The following is a 14,074-nucleotide window of genomic DNA, read 5'->3' as shown; positions in this document are numbered from 1 at the left end:
CAAAATAAGAAAAAAGATTTTATTTATTCGGCTTTTTTTCTCTTCATTAAAATCCGGATCAGGACAAAAAACCGAACCCTACCGAACAGCGTCTTAACGTCGTTAACGAGAGACAAAGCGGGAATAAAATGAAAAGCCAGGGACAATATCGGAATCAAAAAATCAGGAGCTGGGGTATCGAAAGGCAAGCCGGACACGCGGCCCCATCGCATTGGATTTGGACGACGTACAATGCCATCATGCCCTTGCGTCCGTACGGCTGCCGCGTCACGAAGAGAGCGCTCACAAAACAGACAAAACAAACGTTGCAGGAAGCAGCAGCCTTTTGTAAGACCACTCTCTCCGTTTGCTGGGATTTCCATTCGCATATAAATACAGTGTAGGATATATAGATATACTCTTATTTCCAAGGACCCCAAAAGCCATAGCTTGCAAGCAGAAAACCCTAATCACTCTCCGATTTTGCTTTGCTGGATTTTGAGTTTCTCTCTCTTCTGGTGGGTCTCTCTGTCCATCTTCTTTGTACTGTTTGTTCTGGTTTAGGCCTCTGATAGGCCTCAATGTGCTTGCTATGGAGCTCTGAAATGCTCGTTCTAGCAGTGGGTCTTCTTCTTTCTTTGATTTTTCTTAGTCTCTGTAAACTTATGGATTTTTGTGGGTTTCAGAGAACGATTGACATTTTGCTTTTTTAGATTTTGGTTATGGTATTGTTGACTCCCACTGAAAAGCTCTGATATGCTCACTACGCTAAAAAGCGATTTTTAGAGCTATCATGCTTATATCAGCAGTGGATCGTCTTCTTTCTTTCATTTTTGTTATCTGTGTTTGTAGATTTCTGGATTTTTTTGCGTTTATGAAAACGATTGGGATGTCGAGTTTTTTGGTTTTAGTTTTTTTTTTCACTCCCACGGGTAGCTCTGATAAGCTCACTGCGTTAAAAAGACAATTTTCAGAGCTCTCACATGCTTATTTCAGCAGTGATCACATTTTTTTCCTTTGATTTGTGCGTTTAGATTCTGGGTTTCTTTGCTTTCTGAGAAAGATTAGGATTTTGGGTTTTTAGTTTTTGATTTTCGTATGTTTTTACTCCGGCTGAAAAGCTCAGATACGCTTAATAAGCCAGATTTTCAGAGCTCTCATGCTTCCTTCAACAGTGGGTATTTTTGCTTTTATTTTATTTATTTATTTATTATAAATTTTGCGGTCTTACTGCTACAGAAACCGTATGAGAAATCGGACGACCGGGAATTGCTTTTGGAATTTGAAACTTTTGGTCATATTATTGCATGCTTTTGGGTTTTCGTTTTTGTTTTCTCTCTGGCTTCACGCTTAGCCAAATACGTGAAAGCTAGACGTTGGTTCAGAGCTGGGTCGTCTCTGATTTCTCTGAATCTGCGCTTGTGGATTGTTTTTGTTGCTTCTGACGACTGGGATTTTGCTTTTGGGGTTTCACAAGTTTGGGTTTTTCTGATTCCTTTTTATTATTTTAAACGTTTTGTCTCTTTGCTTCCTACGTGAAAGCAAATAATAATATTTTTATTATTTTAGGGCTTGACGTCTTTTTCACAAATTGAGTTTTTCTGTTTTTGTTTTTTTAGTACATCGATATTGTTATATAAAAAGAAGAAGAGTTCGAACAAATTGAGTTTGATTTTTGTAATTTTATATTTTTGGGTGCTACTATTAATTCTGCACTCTCAAAGGTCTCTCTTTAAATGCCATTTTAGAGGTTTGCCTTTTGGTTTATGGAGCTTAGATCTGAGTAATAAAGCACATAAATATTTATGTGTGTGTTTGTAAATATGTATTTTCTTGGGTTTTTGGCATATTCTTTTGTGTACGTAAAAAGATCTGAAATTTTTCTGAGCACGAAAATGGTTTTTTTTTTTTTCTTATGAAAGTCTGTGTGGATGTTTTTTTCTGTTTTACAGTTACTGCAACGTTTTGTATGAATTTTTGATTGTTCTGCTGCCATTTTCTTACTTCCATTGGCTTAATATTCGGCTTTAATTAGCTTTTTATTTTTTATTTTTTTATGTTTCCATAACACCATTATTGTTCTTTTCTCTTCATGAATGCTGCGTTTTGATTACATGTAACCATTTAATTAAGAAGCCTTGAGCATACAGTTTTCATGTTTGTATATATATATATTTTTAATTTTACTGTCGATACATTACTCTATTTGCGAAGTTCCGATTCTCGGTTGTCTTTCAGATTTATGAAATTCTTTCCGTACGCATTTGATACTGTGGTAGGCCAGTATGGTACAAGTTTTTATAACGTTTTCCTATACGAAAATTCCTTTTGCTTGAATGACACACAATAGTTGGTTTTTCGAATGTTTGAGAATTCCTTTATGTGAAGTCTTCCAGACTGAAAATGAAGTAAATGAGTGAGACAAGAAAACATTACTCTAACGAACATTTATATTTGAAGAATCGCGTTTGAATACATTTGGTAGAACGTTTTTCCGTTAATTTATCTATTTTGTCCTAAACTGTTCCTAACGACTAGTATCTACACAAGATCTGTTTTCGTAGCGCTTTGTTTCTTGTCTTTCGATGATTTTCCTTTTAACGGAGCTCATCAAGTTTTTAAATGCGGATTCAACATGTAGCATCACGTTTATAGATGCGTAACTTTTTAAGAATTCATAACTTACCTCCTGGTTTCCTGTTCATTAAATTTAGTGAAGTTATCTAATTAGAGAAATAAGGATCTCTCAACTCCTCTCCTGTTTTCCCCAGCATCTAAGAAATATTGACAGAGAGCACGTCACCGTACTTGTCTGCCATGATTGCCACTTCAGCGTATTACACGTCGGCGCTCTAACTAATATTTAGTTAGGCTGTTAGAGAATATGGTTGATTAATGTGTTTAGCTCTAACTGGTGTGAGAATTTCATTCTCTGTATTTTCTTGAATGCTTTCTTGTGTTCCTTTTCTGTCTCAGTTCTTGATACTGTTAATAAGAAAGTCATGATTTGTTGATTAGTTATATGTGTCACAATACATGGTTTCGCATCCTCTTGCACTTCTCTATATCGACGTCCTTTGGTGGAATTGACTTGTCGTTGAGCAGGTCTTAGGAAATGGAGCGCTTGAATCCCGATGGACTTGAACTACCTCCACCTCCACCCATTATTCCTCCAAATGTTGTCCCAATTGTGGCAGAGGAAAAGTCTCTTGAACTATTTAAGAAAGCATCAGCTCCAAAACGTGTTCCCATGGCAAGGACTGGGAATGGAACCAAAGGGCAAAAGATCCCTCTTCTAACCAACCATTTCAAAGTGGCAGTAAACAAGTCTGATGATTACTTTTTCCATTACAGTGTAATTACCTCTACTCGATGTCTCTTGCTTTGTACTTTGAAGATAAGTTTATGTTTGTATAATTGTGTTGGTGTTAAATACTTAAATGGTGGTACAGATTGTGATGTCGTATGAAGATGGAACTCCAGTTGATGGTAAAGGCATTGGACGCAAGGTTCTTGATAAAGTCAAACAGACATACGCAATGGAGCTTGCCAATAAAGAATTTGCTTATGACGGAGAGAAAAGCTTGTTTACCGTTGGCCCTCTTCCTCACAACAGACTTGAGTTCACAGTTGTATTGGATGACGTCTCATCAACCAGGTACTAACATGTTGTTTATTATGTATTTTTGCTGCTCTTGTTTCTGATCAGGAAATTGTCTCATTGGTACCTTTTGCACAAATGTCTAGGAGGACTGCAAGCCCAGGAGGTGGCTCCAACCGTGCTGACAGTGAGGGAGATCGGAAGAGAGTTAAGAAGCAATTTCAATCCAAACAATTAAATGTGCTGATCAACTATGCTACTAAAATCCCAATGCAAGCAATCGTGAATGCAATACGTGGCCAGGATTCAGAACATTTTCAGGAAGCGGTGAGGGTTCTTGATATCGTACTAAGGCAGAATGCAGCAAAACAGTAAGTACTTGACTGTTGTTGTATCTTTCCTCAGTGATTGTCTACTATTTCATTTGGTGTATAATGATGTATTTTCTACAGGGGTTGTCTTCTTGTCCGACAGTCTTTCTTCCACAACAATCCAAGGAACTTCGCAGACTTGGGATCAGGTGTGCTAGGCTGCAGGGGTTTTCATTCAAGTTTCCGAGCCACCCAAGGGGGTCTATCTCTTAATATGGGTAAGCTTCTAAGCGAGAATGCTTGGATTGTTTATGTTACTCTACTGTCAATCTAATCTCTGTCCTTGACACCTTGTTTCCATGCAGACGTATCCACTACAATGATTGTAAAACCTGGCCCTGTTCTAGACTTTCTGATGCTAAACCAGAACGTTAAGACTCCTTACCAGATCAATTGGACGAAGGTAATATTGGTTGCTTACTTTTTTTATATTACACTGGTGTGGCATTGTTCAAGATCTGAGCTTTCTTTAATCTCATACTATAGGCTAAGAGAATGCTGAAAAATCTAAGGATCACAACCTATTCATCTAAGATGGAGTACAAAATCACTGGACTGAGTGATAGACCATGCAAAGAGCAGAGGTGATCTATTTCTTTATTCTTATATCCATGCCATATGAGAAGTAGGCTTTATAGATCATCTCAATTTCTGGTTTCTTGTTTAATCTAATAATTTACTTCTACACATTTTTGTCTAGGTTCTTCCTGAAATCGAAAAAAGGACAGGATGGTGATGGAGAAGAAATTACAGTTTCTAAATATTTTGCTGTCTATAAGAACCTACCATTGCGGGATTCAGCAGACTTCCCATGCATCAATGTTGGGAAACCAAAGAAGCCATCTTACTTTCCACTTGAGGTGATACTTTTAACTTTCGACTATTTATTGTTAAGCTTAATTCTAGAATTTTTCTCATTCTTATTTGCCTCTGTAGCTTTGTGACTTGGTTTCACTGCAACGCTACACAAAATCTTTAACCAATTTGCAAAGAGCTTCACTAGTGGAGAAGTCTCGGCAGAAGCCCCAGGAGAGGATGTCAGTTTTGCGTGATGTAAGTAAAGTTATGTGTGCCATCTATATGGTACTGTTCTATCTTCATATCTAAAACTCACTGACTCCTCAAATTTTGATTCTCTCAGGCACTGAGGACTAGTAATTATGATGCTGACCTGATGCTTCGTTCTTCTGGAGTGTCAATTGGTGCTGACTTTGTGCATGTTGAAGGCCGTGTATTGCCAGCTCCAAAGGTAGACATCTTTTATTATCATTTTTGTTTCCTTCATAATTGATCTTACTTGTCTTTTGGGGTGCTGTAGAAGTTCTTATGTTCTGATTTTCTCTGTTTATTGATACTTCCCTGCAGCTAAAAGTTGGGAACGGAGAGGACTTTTTTCCACGCAACGGGAGGTGGAATTTTAACAACAAGGTACCACTCCTCCTATTTATTTTCTGTTTCACCAGAATCAAGATTTATTTTTCACCTCAATTCACCTTTATTTTTTGTGTACAGAAACTGGTACAACCTGTGACTATAGATCGTTGGGCTATTGTCAATTTCTCTGCTCGCTGTGACACTCGGAACCTGGTCAGCAATATGATGAAGTGCGGAAATATGAAAGGAATTGTAAGAATCTCTCTCTCTGAACTATATTATAAAAGAACTATTACTTTACTGTAAATCAATTCCTTTGGTTATTTGTTGTTCTAAAAAAAAATTCTTTAATACAGGCCATAAAGGAACCATTTATGGTATTTGATGAGAGTAACCAGCACAGACGTGAACCAGCTCCCGTTAGAGTGGATAAGATGTTTGAATACATAAAGTCAAAACTTCCAGGACCACCTCAACTTCTGTTGTGTATTCTTCCTGAGAGGAAGAATTCTGACATATATGGTTAGCTCATTATTCTTTTGTTATATCATTTTATCTGCACCTTTAGGTTGAGGATTCATGTATTGATTATTCTTCAAATTCAAGGTCCATGGAAAAGGAAAAATCTTTCTGAGCTTGGGATTGTAACACAGTGCATTGCTCCTACAAAAGTGAATGATCAGTACATCACAAATGTGCTCCTGAAAATCAATGCAAAGGTAAATTTCCATTTACAAATCTAATTTGTGGAATTGTCTTGTGGTTTATGATCACATGCATTAATTTTGTCTTCCTTGCTTTATATGAGCTTGTGCAGATGGGTGGAATGAATTCGTTGCTAAGTGTGGAGCATTCTCCTTCTATTCCATTGGTTTCCAAGCGCCCCACTCTGATTCTCGGTATGGATGTGTCACACGGCTCACCTGGGCGATCAGACGTGCCTTCTATTGCAGCGGTAATATTTTCCCTTGACACTGAACTTGTTATAATTATGTTCTCTGCCATAATTGTTACTATTCTTTTTGGACTAGTTAGAGAAGTTCACTGTATACTGTCAACCTGGTAGTTACTGCTGTATCATGTTGTAAGTGTCTATTTAATGTGTAGCAGCAACTACCAGGTTGGCGGTAATCAAGGGCCAGTGAAATCACTGTATCACTGTATGACTGTGTACCGTCAACATAATTATACAACATTTCTTTGCTTATCTTTGGAATTTTGTAGGTGGTGAGTTCCAGGCACTGGCCCTTGATTTCTCGTTACCGAGCTGCTGTGCGTACTCAATCACCAAAAGTAGAAATGATTGCTTCTCTGTTCAAGCCTGTGTCAGATAAAGAGGACGACGGCATAATCAGGTTGGGTCCCCTGTGGCTTTCACCACTACATTCAAACTGCCACTTTGATATTTTTGCATCCAGTTTTTCTTATCCGATTATTATTAAAATTTTACAATATATGTTTCAATCAATCTTGTAACGTTTGTGTTCTTTTCAGGGAACTGTTGATGGACTTTTATGCTACTTCAGGAAGCAGGAAGCCGGATCAGATAATTATTTTCAGGTGTGGTATTCCTAATATATTCAAGGAGTAATAAATGAGCCACAAATGAACAACTGCATTTCTAGTTTGTGTCTTCTCTTCTTTGTTATTAATCTCATTTCGTTATCATTTCATACCCCAATCAATATGGCCTAATTTCCTATAAAATCGAAGGCTGAGGAACCCGTTAATGTTAGTCACTAGAAATGCTTTTGTAATACTATGAATATCAGCTAGTGTTATCCCTCTTATCACTCTTTCAACAATTCATTAATCCTCTAATGTGTATTTTTTCTTTTATTGTTTGCATTTAATTAGAACTTACCATTTAAATGCATGTTCCGATTAACTCTAGTTTCTGTATGTGTACATGTGCCGTACATTATTTTCTGTACCAATTTGCCAACATCTTTTTTATGCTTTGTTTTGTAGTTTCAAACAGGCTTCTCAACGTGATACGTTTTCCAACAAATCAATGAACTTTCAATTTCACATTTATTAACTAAAAGTCTAAAAGACAAGTGGTTTCAACAGTGAAAATGTTGTGTCACTTATAATGGTTTTGAAAAGATTGCACATTAACACTCAACTCTTGCTGATCTTCCTGTCACTTGGTTTTTCTTCTATTTAGGGATGGAGTGAGTGAATCACAGTTCAACCAAGTCTTGAATGTGGAACTGGATCAGATTATTGAGGTTTTCACGATGCGAATCCACATTTTTCTTATTAGTTTTTACATTCTTTACTTGCAAGAGGAAATGTCTTAACTGTAATTTGGCGTTTTTAATCTTTTTGCAGGCCTGCAAATTTCTTGATGAGACTTGGTCTCCAAAGTTCATGTTGATTGTTGCACAAAAGAATCATCACACCAAGTTCTTCCAGACGCATTCACCTGACAATGTTCCACCGGGTTAGTCATTTTACCATCAATTGGATTTCAGAATAGTAAAGAACAAAGTTAATGTTCTTTTGTTTCTAAATCAAACTTTTTCTTTGATTACTTGAACTCAGGAACCATCATAGACAACAAGGTGTGTCACCCCAAGAACAATGATTTCTACTTGTGCTCTCATGCTGGGATGATTGTGAGTATCCTAAACCAGAACCTGCCTACTTATTATCAAACAAATTTACTCCATGTTTCTTGGACATTATTGCTTATTACGGAAAGGAATAAACAAAACTCGAGTCCTGAGTCCCTTTCTATTGATTTGTTTTAGACAGTATTGTTCTCTGATTCAGCTACTCTGAATGGAGGTTCAACTGACTTTGGATTGTGTTCATGTAGGGGACTACTCGGCCTACCCATTATCATGTTCTGTATGACGAACTTGGGTTTTCAGCGGATGACTTGCAAGAACTGGTTCATTCTCTGTCTTATGTGTAAGTATTCTCTCAAGTCACATCTTTTTTGAGTTTGCACAATGAATTCGATCCCAGGAAACAATAGCTTTTTGTATTTTTATCTGTCAAGTACTTTTCGCGAGTTTTAAACCTGACTCCTTACTTTGAATTTTGTACAGGTACCAAAGAAGCACGACAGCCATATCAGTAGGTAATATATCTGTCCTGTTTTGTTTTCTGCTCCAATGTCTAATTGACTTCATTCTTGCTAGCGTGACTACACTGATTAATGTTCCAATACGCCTGCATGAGTTCTTCGTTGCTGCACTAGTAATGATTTTAGTCACTTCACATTCACACCTTGTTCTGCAAAGGAAATCACAGAACATGCTGTCTTTCGTACATGTAGTTTTTTGAACAGTTAAATAGTAGTAATGACTAGAAAATTAAGTAAAGGGTTATGAGCCGGTCTTTAGAAGTTGCTCTTTATTTTCTCCTTTGCTCTGTTTTCCGCACGGTGTTTTATCAGATCCTTGATAAGTTTTTTTTCGGTTTCTCTATGCCGCAGTTGCTCCAATCTGCTACGCCCATCTAGCTGCTGCCCAGATTTCCCAGTTCATCAAGTTTGATGAAATGTCGGAGACTGCCTCAAGCCATGGTGGTGGAGTCACAGTTCCAGGTGCTGTGCCCGTGCCCGAGTTACCCAAGCTGCATAAAAATGTGATCAACTCCATGTTCTTCTGTTAAAGAATGGTTGCAGACTTCAGTTTCTTATCCCCCACGGCTCGATGCCGTTAGAATAACATATGAACTTTGACTAATGGTTTTGACAGCAACTATTTAAGCTTTGGGGAATTTTGGCAGGAACTTTCACTAATATATCCGTGCTGATATAACATACATATATATGTATATATTATATGTCTGGTCTGGTGTTTGACTTTGAGAATATCTGGTGCTGGAACACTTCAGAAATTATGTATGGATGATTTCTGTTTCTGAGAATTAATCTTGGAGTTTATTATCTTACTTGTTACCTATACTCCTATATATGCTTAATAAAAAATTGGCCTTCTTCTCGTGAGAATGACTTGTATGAAACGGATTCACTGTCACTCTATCATCTTGTTTTAACAAAATAATAATGTGTAAGTTTTTCAACACATGTCATTGTAATTATCGGATCGGGACACTTAGTGGCGGTGAATTTTGTCAAAAGAAGCACGTCAACACATGTCATTGTAATTATCGGATCGGGACCTTCTCCTCGGAATAATAACAGATTCACCGTCACTCTATCCGTCATAATTTTTGTTAGTGTGCTAATGTGGCATATATGTGGACCCATAAAGTCTATTAAATTTTGTCAAAATAAGCACATCAACACACGCATATTAATTTTCGCTTTGAAGGATCATCTTAATGTTATGAATTAATTTCATGGACCACTTGTGAATTTTTTTTTTTTTTTAATTTTGAATTTTGAAACTGTTAGATTGAAAGTTGATTGAAAGTTTCGAGACTTTGAGCTAGGAATTTATGGGTGTATTTGTTGCATTGAACTATTTTGGACTGGACTAACTTTAGGGACTAAATTAGACTGGCTTGGACTAAGAAAGATAAAAACAGTAAAGTGTTTAGTGCAGTACCGGACTAAATCACGGATTAAATTATTATTGGAATTCAAATTTTTTTTTTTTGTCAAATTTTAATTTATCTTGTTGATATTTCATTATTATTATTCTATACTTTTTTATTTGGCTCACTCTCTCTCCCATCTCTTTACCTTTCTTTTCTTTTCATCCCTGTCTTCTTCGCACCGCTGAGAACTTTTCTTCTTCTTTTCATTTCATTTCCTATCAACAATGTAGGAAATTGTGAATATGTACTTCAACCCATAATCCAAATATTGTACCCAATTTCTCCAATATCAATTACAATGAAGAATTCAAATCAAACCCAGAAAAATTCCAAATTGTTTTTTTTTTTTTTTCAATTCGCAGAGATTCGTCAGAATTTTCAGATGCTTCGGCGGATTGCTGATTGTACAAAGGCTTCATCGCGCCTCCGCTGAAATTGTGCACAGGACGCTGTTATTGGGATTGTTGTTATTGTTTTGAGATTTAGGTGTTGCATCTGGGTTTCTGCATCTGGCATGGTTAGGTGTTGCATCTGGGCTTCTGCATCTGGGCATGGTTGGGTTTCTGCATCTGGGCAACATTGTTTAAAACTAAAGTTCTGAAACAGAGAGAGAGAATTCAAAAACATACCCATGCTTTTTCTGTAAAATCCCAAAAAGCGAAGCAGGCGACGGAGATGACACAGTCGATAAGACCATCGTTGGAGATGAAGCAGTGGAAGAGGTCAAGGAGGACGGAGCCCGAAGTCCTTGCCGTCGAAAATTGAGTTCTAGGAGGAAGGAGCCCAATCGGAGGGCGCGACCAATGAGCTTGGTCTAAGTAGAGGTGAATCGAACGACAGAGTTCGTGAGTTCTCCGATAGAAATTCGAATAGAGGTCTTTGTTCATGATTCAGGGTAGGGGACAAGGAGAGGGAGAGAACGCGAGCAAAGAGCGATCGAAGGGATTAGCTAGTCCATGGTTCGCAACGTCTCTCGCTAAGACCGTCTAGTACGGTCCTTAGTCGAGGCGAGTTCGGTTTACTCCCATTAAAGCTAGTTCAGTGAAGTAATAAACATGGGATTGGATTAATTATTAGTCTAGTTCAGTCCAATGAAGGCTTTTGAAAGGAAAGAAACATCCTATAATCTTGTTTGGCAGCTCGGATTGTACTAACTATTTATGTCGGATAGGATAAATAGCCGCTAGATAGTACTGACTAAATCAATCGGGCATTTGGTGCATTATCAGACTATTAACCGTATTATTTATACTATGTTTGATATTATACCGGAGAAAAGGAATTCAAAATATTACTACTTTTAAGATAAAAATTGATGATTAATGGAAAAAAAGCACTTTGCAGAAATATTTATGGAATTCAAAATAAAGCACTTTGATGATTAATGGAATTCAAAATATTTATACAGTTGTTTCTTCACTTTGTAGAAAAGAAGCACTTTGCTTCTCCCATTCCCGAAGCAAAATGAAATGGAGACGGGCACTCTACAAGGACCATCAACGCCCTTAGATGTAGAAGCAGACCCAAAAGCCCGTTCGTGTCCTCTCTCTCATCGAGTCCTACACCGAAGCCTCTCACATCTCCACCTCTTTGTCATTTGAAGCATCACCGCCGATATCAAACGAAAGCCAAAACGGGAATGCAGCAGCCATCGAAGTATCGGAACAACAACGTGCAGCAGCCGCAGTGAAGGGAAACGCAGAGAAGATACAGATAATCTCGGTCACTGCCGCTGTTGATGCAGGACGGCTACAACCATTCGAGTTTTGTTAGTCCATCGAGACTCTCCTCTTTCCGCTTACGCCGTTCGCTGTGATCAGAGAAGTATGAGGATGAGAAGTTGCAGGAGGGCGGAACAGAGAGAAGCATGTTTCTACCCGACTAAATAATACCGTGGTTTTGGGCGGTACAACTAAGCAGGTATTAGTCAGATAAAGGAGGTGTGGCCGGATTATTTAATTCGGTGGCTATTTAATTCAAATAGACATCAAACACCGTACTTTATATTATTAGTACTATCCGGTGTCTTATATAGTGTGTCAAACAGGGCCTATAGGTTTAGGCTTTTGAGTTGAGGATCCTGGGATTTTCAAATCGTGTTTGTTTATCGTACATCTTACGGTAATATATCATTTTAAATACTTTTATTTAAAATTAAATATAAATAGTACTTGACAAAAACTAATTGTACGATATATGATAAACAAACAAGATTTGAGGATCTTCAGGATTCTCACAAAAATAATCCGAAGAGGATCCTTATTCTTAAAAGTTGGGCCGTGATCACATCACAGTTGATGATGAATGGTTATTCAGTTAATATGTTTATATTTTTCTTCCTAATGTTTCTTTTAAAATGTTTCTTTAATTTTAATTTGGTAATAAGCGCATGTTAAAATATAAACAAATCAAACCAAACCAACAGTTATTGAACCAATCTAATCAGTTCTAAACCATTGTCGTTCGATGGTGTGCTTAAACTGAACTAACCCAAACTGTACCCGCCTTTAAAATAAATCATGCATCTACATTTTCTTTTTTGAAAGAAATCATGCATTTACATGATCCTAAATGATTTCACAACTCTGTATGCCCCACGTCATGTGAAAAGTTGAGATAATAGTTGCATAATTTAATGACTGATTTTGTGCCCATCCACTCTTTTTCTTTTTTACGAACTTAACTAATGTAAAAGCAAGTTTGGTGTTTTTTGTTTTTTTTTTAACAAATGATAATATATGTACTAAAGAATGGAGGAGTGAGCTAAATCTCATAATAGTATTATTATGCTTTAAAAAAAATTGTTTCTAATGTTTTGTAAGAATAAAAAGCTGTAAAATAAAGTTACTGAGTGTTCGGTAAACTTATTTTTGTAAAAGTGCTTTTAACAAAAAGAATAGTGTTTGAGTGTCTGACAAATTTTTATATTAAAATACTGTGGATATGTTAAATAACTAGAAAGCATATGGTATTGGATATGATATATTAATTATCAAAGAAAATAATACAGGGACAAAGATTGTAATTTGCAAAATATGCAAGGTATACTTGCCATCTCAAAATTTCGTTACATGGGAATTGTTCACTATTCTTTGAAAAACAAACACTTTTTTTATGATTTATCAAACACATTTAGTGTTCCAAATTTTTTAATAAATTATTGGGTAAATTACAAAAAACTATCTTAATTATTGGGTTGTTAACAGTTTCATACCTCATCTTTAAAAAGTTTCAATGTCATACATTTTCTTACAAATTTATTGCAATGTTCTACCTCTGTTAAATTGTCTGTCAATTCCTTCGTTATATGCTAAAGTGGCTTATGCTGGGTCCTACCCCTTCCACATATGAACTTCCATGTTGGTTTCTGATACACGTGGATCATCTAAAAAGTTGACACATGTACAAAAAAAATATTCCATCGTGAATCGTGCAATTTGAATTGAAGCCTAAAGCCCCAATCTTGCAATTAATTCCATTCCATTTCAGTTTCATTTCAGTTCCCAAATCAAAGAACCCTAACCTTAATTTCATATCACCCGCCCCAAATCGCGATCAATAGTTCATTCAGCAAAAACCCTAAGTTCGTCTTGTCGCTGCCTACCTTCCCTTTGTTCGTTTTTTGTTAAAAACCCTTAGTTCTTCTGGTTTTCGAAGGATATGACAGTATTTTCAAAGAATTCGAAATTGGGTGGAATCTGCGTGAGGATCCTGAGCAAATGACGCCTACTGTAAGTACAAATTTTAGTTGGTTTTGTGCTTTGTTGGTTCTTTTTTTTTTATTCCCGTTATTCTGGGTTTGTTAATTCCAAAATCTTTGTTGGCAATTTGTGGGTTTTGTTGATTGTTGATTTGAAATGCTTACTTGTATGTTGTAGAATGGGAGTCATGTGGGTGCTTTGTTTATTGTTGTTGGAAAAAATGTAGTTTGGGTGCTGGTGGTCCATGGGGTCTGGTGGGTGCTTTGTGTATTGTTGTTGGGGAAAAGGTAGTTTGGGTGCTGGTGGACTTGGGGGTCATTTGGATAATTGTTTAACAAAAGTTCAAATTTAGGTGCTTTTATTTTGTTTATTCTAATGTTGGATAATGGAGGGTGCTTTTGGTGCTTTGTTTGTTGGTGAAGAAGATGTAGTGTTTCCTTTGTTTATTCAAAATGCTTACTTATTTGTTGGATAATGGGGTCCTTTTGGGTCCTCTTGTGCTTTTTTTTTTTGTGATGTGCTTT

The 14,074-nt window shown here is 36.8% G+C and overlaps 1 protein-coding gene across 1 annotated transcript; it reads left to right on the top strand.

Annotated features, from left to right (window-relative positions):
• The first annotated feature begins 342 nt into the window (after window positions 1-342).
• Window positions 343-9,237, top strand: LOC125478224 (protein argonaute 4A-like). Its single transcript, XM_048586126.1, has 23 exons — window positions 343-497; window positions 3,085-3,334; window positions 3,432-3,637; window positions 3,727-3,951; window positions 4,033-4,169; window positions 4,257-4,354; window positions 4,438-4,535; window positions 4,652-4,811; window positions 4,888-5,004; window positions 5,093-5,200; window positions 5,317-5,379; window positions 5,464-5,577; window positions 5,682-5,847; window positions 5,932-6,044; window positions 6,143-6,280; window positions 6,550-6,680; window positions 6,820-6,885; window positions 7,496-7,559; window positions 7,663-7,774; window positions 7,876-7,949; window positions 8,153-8,247; window positions 8,388-8,419; window positions 8,777-9,237. The coding sequence occupies exons 2-23, from the start codon at window positions 3,095-3,097 to the stop codon at window positions 8,953-8,955; spliced, it is 2,736 nt and encodes a 911-aa protein (XP_048442083.1). The 5' UTR covers window positions 343-497; window positions 3,085-3,094; the 3' UTR covers window positions 8,956-9,237.
• Window positions 9,238-14,074: the final 4,837 nt, after the last annotated feature.

Source organism: the organism of the source record quoted next, unplaced genomic scaffold (genome assembly GCF_019419815.1).
Source record: "Pyrus x bretschneideri cultivar Hongxiangsu unplaced genomic scaffold, Pyrus_bretschneideri_v1 Contig24, whole genome shotgun sequence".
Taxonomy (NCBI): domain Eukaryota; kingdom Viridiplantae; phylum Streptophyta; class Magnoliopsida; order Rosales; family Rosaceae; genus Pyrus; species Pyrus x bretschneideri.
Note: the sequence above shows the minus strand (reverse complement) of the source record. Positions and strands in the feature narration are given on the sequence as shown.